Source organism: Lepus europaeus, chromosome 21, assembly GCF_033115175.1.
Source record: "Lepus europaeus isolate LE1 chromosome 21, mLepTim1.pri, whole genome shotgun sequence".
NCBI lineage: Eukaryota > Metazoa > Chordata > Mammalia > Lagomorpha > Leporidae > Lepus > Lepus europaeus.
In genome coordinates, this window is record NC_084847.1 from 16,947,088 (window position 1) to 16,961,288 (window position 14,201).

The 14,201-nt window shown below is 44.4% G+C and overlaps 1 protein-coding gene across 1 annotated transcript in view; it reads left to right on the plus strand.

The window, feature by feature from the left end:
* Positions 1-14,201, plus strand: part of DNAH3 (dynein axonemal heavy chain 3) — a 176,547-nt gene that overhangs the window by 4,867 nt on the left and 157,479 nt on the right. The window contains exons 4-7 of the mRNA XM_062180013.1: positions 2,682-2,754; positions 3,431-3,605; positions 6,913-7,102; positions 10,879-11,074. Coding sequence (XP_062035997.1) covers positions 2,682-2,754; positions 3,431-3,605; positions 6,913-7,102; positions 10,879-11,074 — 634 coding nt within the window. The remainder of the gene's footprint in view (positions 1-2,681; positions 2,755-3,430; positions 3,606-6,912; positions 7,103-10,878; positions 11,075-14,201) is intronic.

Here is a 14,201-nt window from a genome sequence, read left to right on the forward strand (position 1 = left end):
AACCTCAGGTCCTTGCTGGCTGTTGGCCATAGATATCAGCTGCTTGTCATGAGGGCCTTTCCATAGGGCAGTTCACAGTATAGCTTCTGGCTTCCTTATGGCAAGTGAGGGAAAGAGCAGGTCAGAGAAAGCCAGCAAGACAGAATCCACTATGACTTTTGGAATTTAATATTAGAGGGGACATCCTATCACTTCTGCCATATTCTGTTTGAATCGAGGCACTGATCTAGCCAACATTCAAGGGAAGGAGGTTCCACAGAGGCATAATACTAGAAGTACTCTTAGAAATTGCTCTCCACAGTATCTTACATATACTGATGTTCTTAATCCCACCAAGTTCATATATATATCAGAGCATACTTTTGTAATTTTTTCTTAGACATATTTTGGAAACCCTTAATCTCTCTCAAGCTCATTTTCTTGTTTCATTCCTCTCTCTACTTTATTTGGGTGAATTCCTCAATTACATCTTCTGGTTCACTAAGTTTCTCTTCAGTTTTTTCAGTCTTGAATTTATCATGTATAGTAAGTCTTATTTTTTTTAGTTTCAGATTTTCTATTGAATTCTACATGTAGTCTCCTGCTCCCCTATCCCCCTGACCAATTGCTTAGTCTGTTCAATGATCATAGTCTTTTCATCACACTTGGAGGATTTATGTTTCTTTTTTTTTTTGGACAGGCAGAGTAGACAGTGAGAGAGAGAGAGACAGAGAGAAAGGTCTTCCTTTTCCGTTGGTTCACCCCCCAATGGCCACTGTGGTCGGCACGCTGCGGCCAGCACACCGCGCTGATCCAAAGCCAGGAGCCAGGTGCTTCCTCCTGGTCTCCCATGCAGGTGCAGGGCCCAAGGACCTGGGCCATCCTCCACTGCCTTCCTGGGCCACAGCAGAGAGCTGGACTGGAAGAGGGGCAACTGGGACAGAATCCGGTGCCCCAACTGGGACTAGAACCTGGGGTGCCGGCACCGCAAACAGAGGATTAGCCTATTGAGCTGCGGCGCCGGCCAAGGATTTATGTTTCTAAGTGGTTCTTAGCAATGCTATTTGTTTATTAAATACATGCACCATTTCTAAGATGTTATCTTTGCATGTTCCAATTTCAAGGATATACATCAAACATTCCCCAAATGCCCAAGATCATGATGTCCAGAGACTTATGTTTGAAAGCCAGAGTTACACAGAGAGAGGCAAGGCAGAGAGAGAGAGAGAGAGAGAGAAGTCTTCCATCCAATGGTTCACTCCCCAATTGGCCGCAATGGCTGGATGGGAAGTGGAACAGCCAGGTCTTGAAACAGCACCCATATGGGAGGCCAGGGCTTTAACCTGCTGCGCCACAGTGCCAGCCCACCTACTTCACTTTGAATCCAGCTACCTGCTAATGCTCTTGGGAAGCAGCAAATGATGGCTCAAGTACTTGAGTCCCTAACAACCAGATAGGAGACCTAAATGCAGTTCTTGGTTCATGGCTTTGGCCTGACTCAGCCCCAGCTCCTGACTTCTACCTGCTTCTGCACCTAGAAGCTGAGTTTATGACTTTTATTTCACACTGCTTGTTTTTGAATCATATAGAAGGACATTTTGTTGAACAATGAATACAGTGTCTTTTTATTTTTAAAGAGTATTTTGTCTGTTATTATTCTGTTTCGAGTATTTTGAGAACATGTAAATATGAACTCAAAATACATCTTAGCTTGGAGTGTTCAACTCACTTGATTCACCCAAAGTATCGATTTTATATTAGTATGTCTTTAACACTTCTCTATTACTTATTAATTCCTCAGACTAGAGACTATAGCAAATAAAGGTTACTAGCTAGTCTAATAACATAGTTTTTATATTTTTATTGAATTTATTTGTAGTTACCTTCTATTTATTGCAAGTGATACTGGTTTTTCCATTTGGACTAGCCATGTGAAATTCTTTCCTTGAAAAGCAGCAGCTATTTGGCATAGTGGTTATACCTGTTGGGGTATCTGTGTCCTGTATTGGAGTGTCTGGGATCAATACTTGGCTCTGGCTCCCGATTCCATCTTCCTACTAATACAGACCCTGGAAGGTAGCAGTGATGACTCAAGTGATTGAGTTCTTGCCGCCCAAGTGGGAGACCTGAATTAAGTTCCTGGACCCTGGCTTTGGCACAGGCCCAGCCCTAACTATTGCCAGTATTTGAACAGTGCACCAGTGGGTAGGTGCATTCTGTGCCTATGTGTCTGTCTGTCTGTCTCTTTGTCTGTGTGTCTTTGTCTGTGTGTCTGTGTGTCTCTCTGCCTCTCAAGTAAATAATTTAAAAAATTTTTATTTTAATAATAAACACACTAAGTTTAAAAGCCTGAGTCTGTTTAATAAGAAATATTAAACAATAATATAACCACTAGTAGTTAGAAAATAGAGTATACAGTGCTGGGAAGTGAATCGACCAGGTAGTTATTAATACTTGTCCAGTGTGTAAATGAAAAGAAGCTATATTCATCCCCATTTTACAGTTGGGGAAGCTGAGGCCCAGCGTGATGGATTGGGGTCACACGGGTGATTAGTGATAAAAATGGGACTAGAGCCTGCATCTTCTGCCTCATCTCACCACACCATCTTTGGTCCCTGGCTTATTCCAAAAGTCACACACCTGTGGACAGAATGGCCCAAGGCCTCTGCCAATCACTGATGCCTTCCTTCTCTATTTTCCAGCAAGTAAAAGCCCATCAGAGCCCATCAAGAAGAAAATGAAGCTTTCTTCCAGAGACAAAGAGGATTCCATTGGGTAAGATGTCACTGTGGGGATCAGAGAATCTAGGGACTTAGGATGAACCAACTCATTGAAGCTTGCACTGCTGCTCGGCACCAGAGCAGTCACATACCCAGTGACTCATGATTTTTCCACCAATTGCTTAAACCTCCAAATTTTAGGCTCTAAACATAAATTAACTGGGCATGTGTTTGTTGCCCTGATAAGATAGCACTTGGGATGCCTTGCATCCCATATCAGAATGCCTGGCTTCATGTCTTGGCTCGCTTCCTAATTCCAGCCTCCTGCTCATGCACACCCTGGGAGGCAGTGGTGATGGTTCAAATGCTTGGGTCCCTGCCACCCAAATGGGAGACCCAGTTGAGTTCAGGTTCCTGGCCTAGCTCTGGCTGCTTATTGCAGGCATCTCATGGAGTGAACAATGGATAGAGGACTTTTGTCTTTTTGTCTGTGTTTCTCTGCCTTTTAAATAAAATTAAAATAAGTAAATAAAAACACTTTTTAAAAAATAACCAACTGAGCAAAGCCAGTACTGACACACACGTGAATTGTTGAGTATTAAGGGCATATTTGAAGTATAAACCTATACTGATAGATGACACAAGGCTGCTATTACAGAACCACACTTCCTGGGTTGAAGAAAGTAGGCCTGACACCAAGCACCAATGGCTGAGCTGTGTCTGCTTTTCAGGATCAGCTTGGCCGGCAGCACCTCCACCTCACTACCCATGAAGAAGGAAGTGGAACAATCTTTGACCCTCCCAGGAAGCAGACCTATGAGTCCAGAACAACAAATCAATGTGATGTTACAGCAAGAGATGGAAATAGAAAGTAAGGAAAGCAAACCATCTGAACTGGATCTGGAGGTAGGTTCTTGTTGGACCTTTTCTCTGTTTGCTAAGTCTTTCTCTTGGCATCTCAGTGAATCTACAACAGGAAAGAATAGCAGAGTCACCTGGGGAATGTTTTTAAAAATACCAAAATCTGGACCCCATGACAGACTGTGGAATGGAGGGTGTGTGTGTTTGTGAGTGAGAGAGAGAGAGAGAGAGAGAGAGAGTTCCCTGCAGTAAAGTCTCAAGAATCAGTGCCTTTGAGTTTTCGGCTGTTTTTTTTTTTTGTTTGTTTGTTTGTTTGTTTGTTTTTTGACAGGCAGAGTGGATAGTGAGAGAGAGAGACAGAGAGAAAGGTCTTCCTTTTGCCATTGGTTCACCCTCCAATGGCCGCCGCGGTAGGCGCGCTGCGACCTGCGCATCGCGTTGATCCGATGGCAGGAGCCAGGTGCTTCTCCTGGTCTCCCATGGGGTGCGGGGCCCAAGGACTTGGGCCATCCTCCACTGCACTCCCTGGCCACGCAGAGAGCTGGCCTGGAAGAGGGGCAACCGGGACAGGATCGGTGCCCCGACCGGGACTAGAACCCGGTGTGCCGGCGCCGCAAGGCGGAGGATTAGCCTAGTGAGCCGCGGCGCCGGCTTGCCCTATGGCCAGGGAGTGCAGTGGGGGATGGCCCAAGTGTTTGGGCTCTGCACCCCAGGGGAGACCAGGAGAAGCACCTGGCTCCTGCCATCGGAACAGCGCGGTGCGCCGGCCGCAGCGCGCTACCGCGGCGGCCATTGGAGGGTGAACCAACGGCAAAAAGGAAGACCTTTCTCTCTGTCTCTCTCTCTCTCACTGTCCACTCTGCCTGTCAAAAAAAAAAAAAAAAAAAAAATTAAAAAAAAAAAAAAAAAAAAAGAACACAAGTGCAACAAGGCAGCCTTAGTCCAGAAGCCAAATTTTACTTATTAATATTACCTGCCTAGTTCCAGGTAGGTATTTGAGTTTCCAACATCTGTCAAAAAAAAAAAAAAAAAAAAAAAAAAAAAAAAAAAACCTTTAGAGAAAATGACTCATGGGTTTGTAGTGTATAATAAAAAATAACTCCTCACCTCTCTCTTTCTGCCTCTCAAATTAACTTAAAATTTTTTTTCTTTTTAATGAGGCAGTCATTTAGGCCATGTCCCATATCACATACCTGGGTTTGATACTCTGCCATGGATCCTGATTTCAGGTTCTTGCTAATGCAGATCAGGGAGTGGGGGTAGGGGGGCAGCAATGATGCCTAAGGGAGCTGGGTTTCTGCCACCTATGTGGGAGACCTGGATTGAGCTCCTGGCTCCAGCCTGGATCAGTCCTGGCTATTTCAGGCATTTGGGGAGTAAAACAGCCAAAGGGATAACACTCGCCCTGGCTCTGCCTCTGGGTCTGGCTCTGCCTGTGGCTCTGGCTCTGGCTCTTGTGCTTTCTTTCACTCTCTCCCTTCATTCTTCCCTCTCAGTCTTGCTAATAAGTCCTTTAAAAATTCTTTTAAACTCATGGAGACTGAGTATATGCAATTGGCAAAATTCCATGCTAACTAACCCCTTTAGCTATCAGACCCTATTCACAAGCTAGGTACTGTGATTATCCCTATTGTCTAAATGTAGAAGTGGGAGTATAGACTAATAAAGAGATCCTGTGGCTTGTAGCTGTCAGAGGAGGAAAATATCCCCCAAGCCTGAGTGAGATCTGTGTTAGTTCTACTCCAGCCATGGGCTTTGGAGTTCAGAAAACGACATAAACACACAAACTCAACAAAAATGGCCAGTGTGATCCAATGACCTCAGCAAGCTTATTTATTTAGGGTTTTGCCTTGAAGCTGCTGAATGGCTCAGTGGCTTTGAGAACAAATCATTACAGCTGGGTGAGAAGCACAACATGTGGGAAAAGTGTTTCAAATCAGCTTTGACTTTCATTGCCAATGACCTATGGGCAGACGAGACTGCTGCCAATACTTGCAGCTCACCTCTTTCCAAGTTAATGGAAGCAGCTTATTACAGGTGCTCCTTATGACGATGGTATTGCATACTGACAAACCGATTGTACACTGAAAATAGCCCAAGTAAAACATATGCATTGAATCTACTTTACTGACAGAACATCCTAGCTTAGCCACACAGCCCACTGTAGAGGGGCTGACTGGGAGCTGTGGCTGCTGTCCTGGCCAGCACTGTGAGAAAAGAATGTACTGCACAATGCTAGCTGGGCAAAAGACAAAAATTCAAAACTCAAAGTAAAGTTTCTGCTGAATGTGTACTGCTTTTGCACCATCATAAAGTTTAAAAAAAAAAAAAAAAGGTAAATGTAGCCATCATAAGTCAGAGACTGTCTTTTTAGGATAGGATTGCCAAAGTTCTCTGATTTTAAGAACTGCTTGGGTGTCATGTAGGGAGTAAAATTCTTGTTAAAATATAGATTCCCAGCCTGTTCCTCATGCAGATAGAAGGTTTTATTGCACATCTCCTCCAGGTGGTTCTTATCTTCAAGCAAATTTGAAAAATTCTGTGTAGCTGTTTAGAGCAGAGATATTTTGTTATCAGCCAGACCTGGCCGAAGCCCTAGTTTTGTCTCAGTGCTAATGGCTTTTCCCAGGCCATTAGCAGGGAGCTGGGTTGGAAATGAAACACCTAGGACTTGAACAGGCACTCATATGGGATACTGATGTTGTAGGAGGCAGCTTTACCTGCTAAACCACAATGCCAGCCCCAGGGGCATGGATTATTTTTAATATTTATTCATTTTCATTTATTTGAGAGAGCAAGAGCAAGAGAGAAATAGAAATCTTTCATCTTCTGGTTCACTCCCCAAATGCCTAGAAGAGCTGGGGCTGATCTAGGAACCCAGAATGTGGTCTGTGGCTCCCTTGTGGGTGGCAAGGACCTAAGTACTTGAGCCATCACCTGCTGCCTCTCAGGATGCCCACTAGCAGATGGCTGGATTATTTGAGTCCACTTCAGGAGCTTGTCATTTCCCTTAATAAAAGTCACCAGATATACTGCCTTCATCCTTGTCCTCCATACTCATCCCACTGTTCTTAGCTGCAAATCCTTTGACAAATCCTTCCCGATATGTCTCTACCTTCTGTTGAATCCTCTGGAGTCATGGGCAAAACTTGCCAGTGATGTCATTGCAGCGAAATCATAAGTATGAAAAGCAACAGGCCCAGAAAGTGTGATTGTAGCAAGTGAAGGGTGAGGATGGGTGCTGTATGAACAGGATCCCTTGGCACCTAATGGGTGGGACTGGTGGCCACAGGTGCCCAATCACAATTTTTTTTTCTTTTTCTTTTTCTTCCTGGTGGTTTGTTAATGGAAGAGATACTATTACTACTTGAACAATGGAATACGAAAAGACATGATTGCCCCTGAGGAAGACGAAGTGATGGTTCGGATTTCAAAGCTGATTTCTAACTCACTGCTAACAAGTCCCTTCCTAGAACCCTTGCTGGTTGCCCTCATGAATGAGAAGGAAAATGACTATTATGGTAGCCTCATGAAAAGCATTGGTAAGGCTGAGCATAAATGGGGTTGGAGATTTCTATGGGGAGGATGCCTTCTTTCTTTCCATTGTATCAGTTGCCACGTTGGTTCCACTAAATACGCCAAAACTCATCTAACATTTAATTCAAATGCCCCTGCCATTAATGTCTACAACAGCACTTTCCTCACTTTAACGTATACCCACATCATCTGGGGAACTTGTTAAAATGCAGATCTGAATGTAAGGCAGGGCCAAGATTCTATTTTTCCTTTTTTTTTCTTTTTTTAAAGATTTATTTATTTATTTGAAAGAGTTACACAGAGCGAGGAGAGGCATAGAGAGATAGAGAGGTCTTCCATCTGATGGTTCACTCCCCAATTGGCCTCAATAGCTGGCACTGTGCCAATCCAAAGCCAGGGCCCAGGAGCTTCTTCCAGGTCTCCCACACAGGTGCAGGAGCCCAAGGACTTGGACCATTTTCTACTGCTTTCCCAGGCCATAGCAGAGAGCTGGATGGGAAGAGGAGCAGCCAGGACTAGAACCGGCACCCATATGGGATGCCGGTGCTTCAGGCCAGGGCGTTAACCCACTGTGCCACAGCGCCGGCCCTGATTCTGTGTTTCTTACAAGTTCTCAGGTGATGCAGATGTGACTGATCCTGGAGCAATGCTGTGTGTTAACAATAGTTTACTCAAGCTTCATAATCTAACTCAAGGAGCAGGCACATGGCCTAGTGCATCCCACATCAGAGTACTTGGGTTTAACTCCCAGCTCTGGCTCCTGATCCCTGCTTCCTGCTAATGCAGATCTTGGGAAGCAGTGGTGATGGCTCAAGTGGTTGGCTTTCTGCCACCCACAAGTGAGACCTGGACCGAGTTCACAGCTCTCTTGTTTAGCCCTAGCCCACCCCAGCCATTGCAGACATTTAGGGAATAAGCCAGTGAATGGGAGTTTTCTCTCTCTCTCTCTGCTTCTCAAATAAGTGAATAAAAATTATAAATAAAATCTAGCTCAAACCCAATATTTTTGTCTCTCACTACACTCCACAGTGGTCACTCCATCCTCTGCATTCATTGCACTTGCTTGTCTCTACTTTCAATTCATCCTGCTTTAAAACTTTGCCCATGCCTTTCTTTCTTTAAGATTTATTTTATTTATTTGAAAGACAGAGTTACAGAAAGAGGTAGACAGAGAGGTCTTCCATCTGCTGGTTCACTCCCCAGATGTCTGCAACAGCCAAAGCTGCGCCCATCTGAAGCCAGGAACCAGGAGCTTCTTCCAGGTTTCCCATGTGGGTGCAGGGGCCCAAAGACTTGGGCCATCTTCAACTGCTATCCCAGGACATAGCAGAAAGCTGGATTGGAAAAGAAGCAGCCGGGACTAGAAACGGTACCCATATGGGATGCTGGTGCTTCAGGCCAGGGTGTTAACCCACTGCGCCACAGTGCCAGCCTCATGCCTTTATTTCTTAACTGTTATTTAACACTGGCATTGATATTTCATTTCCCTTGGGTATTAACTCCTTTCTTATTCTAGCTGTTTGATGGTGACAGATATATTATTGATCCTCCTTTTCATCTTTTTTTTAAAGATTTATTTTATTTATTTGAAAGACAGTTACAGAGAAAGGTAGACAGAGGAAGAGGTCTTCCATGTGCTGGTTCACTCCCCAGATGGCCGCAATGGCCGGAGCCATGTTGATCCGAAGTCAGGAGCTCAAGGACTTAAGCCATCCATTGCCTTCTCAGGCCACAGCAGAGAGCTGGATCAGAAGAGGAGCAGCCGGGACTAGAACCAGCATCCATATGGGATGTGGCACTTCGGGTCAGGGCTTTAACTCACTGCACCGCTGCGCCACAGCGCCAGCCCCATCCTCCCTTTAATCTTTAGCCTAGTGTCTTGTGCACACAGTAGGTCATTGGAAAATATTTGATGACCGGTCAGTGTTGTGAGAAACACATCAAAGAGCAGGGGTAATCCTACTAGTTACTCATGTTGCTATTCTATGTGGACACAGATAGCTCTACTGCACTGTCTAATTATCTTTATTTTCCTAACTAGCTCCTAATGGTGTCAGTGTAATGGCTTCTTGTATACCAAGGCTCCTAAAAATAGACATCTAAGATCCTTTCAATTCCAGTTCCGATTTATGTCTCCGGTATTTTCCCCTTTAACTTCACTACTGTACCTGAGCTTCCTGCTGCTACCCAGCTCACAGCTCTCCATAAGCATGTCATACAAAGTGATGGCACTGCACTTCCTTACATGCTGTTCCCTCTGCCACTGATGCTCTTCCCTTCTTTTTCTAACAAACTCCTACTCATTCGTTATGACCCAAAACAAATGTTACTTCCTCCATGAATCTTTTACTACTCTTTCTCTCCTCAGCATGTAGAATATTTGGCCTCTAAATTTTCTTTTTTTTTTCTTTTTTTCTTTTTTATTTGGCAGATAGAGTTAGACAGTGAGAGAGAGAGAGAGACAGAGAAAGGTCTTCCTTCCGTTGGTTCACTCCCCAAATGGCCACTACTGCCGGAGCTATGCTGATCCGAAGCCAGGAGCCAGGTGCTTCCTCCTGGTCTCCCATGCGGGTGCAGGGCCCAAGCACTTGGGCCATCCTCCACTGCCTTCCCAGGCCACAATAGAGAGCTGGACTGGAAGAGGAGCAACCGCGACTAGAACCCGGTGCCCATATGGGAATCAGGTGCCGCAGGCGGAGGATTAACCAAGTGAGCCATGGCGCCGGCCCTGGCCTCTAAATTTTTCATTCATAAGTATCTGGTGAAATCGGTTGTGTTAATTTGTTTAAAGATAGATTGATTGATTTACTTATTTATTTGACAGGCAGAGTTACAGAGAGAGAGAGAAAGGGAAAGAGAGAGAGATCTTTCATCTACTGGGTCACTCCCCAAATGGACAGACTGGGCCAAGCTGAAAACAGGAGCCAGGAGCCTCATCTGGTGCAGGAGTCCAACTACTTGGGCCATCTTCCAGTAGGGAGTGCAGGGGCCCATGTACTTGGGCCATCTTCCAGCAGGGGGCTGGATCAAAGTGGAACAGCCAGGACGTAAACTGGTGGTTGCCAACGGCATCACAGGCAGCAGTTTAAACTGCTATGCCACAACACTGGCCTCTGTTGTGTTAATTTTTTTTATTTAACTATTTTGGTGTGAGAAATTAATGACTTACTAAGGTATCAGAAAATACCAGTTCACTGTCAAGCATGGCACTAGCTATCCTAACATGACTCAACTCCAGGTTCTAAGTGCTTATAATATCTTCAAAAGAAAACACATACAACAATTCAGTTACACCCAGGAATGGCCGTAATTGAAGGGGCATTTTTCAGTGTAAATGGACACAGGATGATTTACATTTTAAATGTTTTATTTTGGGTGGGTATTTTTTTTTTCAGATGTTGTGAAATTTTATTTTAAAGTCAGAGAGAAAAGGAGACAAACAAGAGTACCCATCCACTCTTTCACTTCCTAAATGCCCACAATAGCCAGGGCTTGGCCAGTCCAAAGCCAGGGGCCAAGAACTCAATCCAGTCTCCCATTTGGGAGGCAGAGACTCAATTACTTAAGCCATCACCTGCTGCCTCCCAGGGTGCACACCAGCAGGAAGCTGGAATGCTAGTGGAGCTGGGAGTTGAACCAAGGTACTCAGATACGGGATGTGGACACCCCAAGCAGTGTCTTAACTGCTGTGCCAGATACCAGTCCCATGTTTTAGGTGTTGAAGCTAAGAGCACCTTGAGATCCGTGCTTAATAACAGGGTATTTTCCCTCTTGGTTCTAGTTGATTACATCCTCATGGACCCAATGGAGAGAAAAAGGCTCTTCATCGACAGTGTCCCCCGCATGTTTCCTCAGAGAGTTATCCGGGCCCCTGTGCCCTGGCACAATACCTACAGGAATGCTAAAAAGTGGAATGAGGAACACCTGCACACAGTGAACCCCATGATGCTCAGCCTGAAAGACCTGTGGTTTACAGAGTAAGTGCCTCCCCTCCCTTTTCTTTGTTTGCATGTAAGAGAGCCTGTCATACTGGGCACAGTGGGAACAGCCTTGACCTTGCAGTGAAATCAGAACAAAAATTCTAGATTGCGGAGGTTTTCTGTTGCTGTTGTTGTTGTTTTTGTTTGTTTGTTTTTAATGGGCCCCTCAAGAAAGAGTGCAGATCCTGGTGGGAAAATGAAGACATCAGACTTCACAGAAACACCAAGTTAATGAAATGATGAGCTGTTGCCATCTGGGTTGTTCTTTGGAAAATTAGAGGCAGATATGTTTACTTAATTTTGATTGGCTGAACTTATCAGTAGCTCGTATATTTTGTTTGGGGAGGACGTCTAGCTTTGAACGTGTTTAGTCTTAAGGAAGCCTTGTTGCTTGGAGAGCAATCTTGTTTTTCTTATAATTTTCTCATTGTTTTGCTTTTATTTTAAAAGGGAGTTGAAGATTAAGTCAACCTAGGACAAAGCTCACTGATAAGAAATAGGTGCATTTCCTTCCTTGAACTGAATTCAGTTTTTGAAAGCATCAGAGGTGCCAATCAGGATACTGAAAAACTAAAAAGTCATTTTCCAACTGGGCAGAAATGTATAGAGTGATATAGAATGAGCCCTGAAACTAGACTTCTTGGATTCTGGTTCTTGCTGTTACTAATTATGTTAGGTGGGATAAGTTAATCCCTCTATGATCTTGTTTCTTTATATTCAAATGTGAATATCACAAGTGTATTTCAGAACAATCATAGGAATGTAGCTTAAAAATACATTTATTTTTTAAAGATGTATTTGTTTATTTGAGAGACAGGGTTACAGAGAGAGGGAGAGACAGAGAGGTCTTCCATCTGCTGTTTCATTCCCTAAATGACCACAATGGCCAGAGCTGAGCCAATCTGAAGCCAGGAGCCAGGAGCTTCTTCTGGGTCTTCCACTCCAGTGCAGGTGCTCAAGCATTGGGCCATCTTCTGCTCCTTTCTCAGGCCATCAGCAGGGAGCTGGATCCCCACCCATATGGGATGCCAGCAATGCAGGCAGAGGCTTAACATACTATGCCACAGTGCCATTCTCTAAAAATACCTTTATTATGCTGAAAAAAAAATTTAAGATTTAATTTTTTTGAAAAGCAGAGTTACAGAGAAAGAAGGAGAGGCAAAGAGAGGGGGAGAGAGAGATATCTTCCATCTGCTGGTTCACTCCCCCAGATGGCTGTAACAGCTAGGACTGGGCCAATCCAAGTCCAGTGGGTGCAGGGCCCCAGGCACTTGGGCCATCCTTGGCTGCTTTCCCAGGTGCATTAGCAGGGAGCTGGATTTGAAGTGGAACAACCAGGATTAAAACTGGTGTCCATAGGGGATGCTGGCACTGCAAGCAGTGGCTTAACCTGCTGTGCCATATTGCCAGCCCCTGAAAAACAAATATTGAAATCCATACATAGTTTTTTCATACTATACATTGTCCATGAACTCTTCGAAGACTCCTTATAACAATGCCTACCTCATGGAGTTGTTTGGGTAAAGTGCTTGGAACCGTGCCTTGAGTACAGTACTTGTTCAATAAAGGAAGGTATTACTTTAAATATAACCATGTTGGGACTGGCACTGTGGCTCAGCAGGTTAAGCTGCTGCCTGGAGTGCAACCATCCCATATGGGATGGTTTGAGTCCTGGCTACTCCACCTGATCCAGCTCCCTGTTAATGCACCTGGCAAAGCAGCAGAAGATGGCCCAAGTACTTGATTCCCTGCCACCCATGTGGGTGACCTGGAAGAAGTTCCTGGCTCCTGGCTTTGGCCTGGCCCAGCCCTGGTCTTTGCAGCAGATGAAAAATCTCTGCCTCTCTTTCTCTCTCTCAGTGTAACTCTGACTTTCAAATAAAAAAATAAATCTTTAAAAATAAATAAATACAACCATGTTTATGGACTTGAAAAAAATTAACATAGAAATGAATGAGGGAATCTGTCTTAGAGTTAGTAAAATTGCCAGAAGCTCAGTGCTGAGCAGATAACAGATAAGCACGTGCTTAATTTGATCATGCAGCAGTGCAAATTAATGAATGGATAGCTTCTACTGAGAAGAAAAGATTCGTACCATTTGCTGTTCACGCTTTCCTGAGAAGGTTATTCAGGCAAGAGAGGCACAAGGGTGAACCAAAATCATTTAGAAGGTTTTTATCAGCTGAATGCAAAAATACAAATGAGAAAGATTCGTTAAGGAAATAACACGCATATCAAGAAATATTATGTGAATTGCATATCAAGAAATTCTTAGATCTGAAGAAATTCTTACATCTTAGTGATCAGTTAAGGGTAGTTAATTCGGAAGCTAGAATGAGGGTTGTGGTCTGAGGAAAGAGGAGAAAACCTGGCCTGGCAAGTGTGGGAATTTTGTTAGGATTTGATTGAAGATGAGTAAGAATTAATCGGTGGTGATAAGGGTTAGCTTCTAAGATTGCCTGCCAAACATGGGCCGCAAGTGAGGTCCTCAGGGTTCTGTTCTTTCCTAGCAATGCTTTGTTCCTGGCCACATAACATAGAGGCTTAGTTCACCACCTCCACCAAAAAAACTGGAAATTTAGGCTGCGGGAATTTTGGAAGATGAGGAAAATGGGCTGCAAGGTCATGAAAGTGGATGATGAAAATGAGACAAGAACTTAGACAACCTAAGAAATTGGGCCAGCCAGCGCCGCAGCTCAATAGGCTAATCCTCCACCTGTGGCTCTGGCACCCCGGGTTCTAGTCCCGGTCGGGGTGCCGGATTCTGTCCCGGTTGCTCCTCTTCCTGTCCAGCTCTCTGCTGTGGCCCGGGAGTGCAGTGGAGGATGGCCCAAGTCCTTGGGCCCTGCACCCGCATGGAAGACCAGGAGAAACACCTGGCTCCTGGCTTCGGATCAGCGCAGCGGCCATTGTGGGGTGAACCAACGGAAAAATAAGACCTTTCTCTGTCTCTCTCTCACTGTCCACTCTGCCTGTCAAAAAATAAATAAATAAATAAATAAAATTTAAAAAGATAAATTGGGCCAAAATCTAGTTTGGGAAGTGATTAGGCAGTGACTGTTGATTTAAAAGAGGACCTTATAAATAAATGAAATAAACTTCAGGAAGAGAATTGGTGGACCTG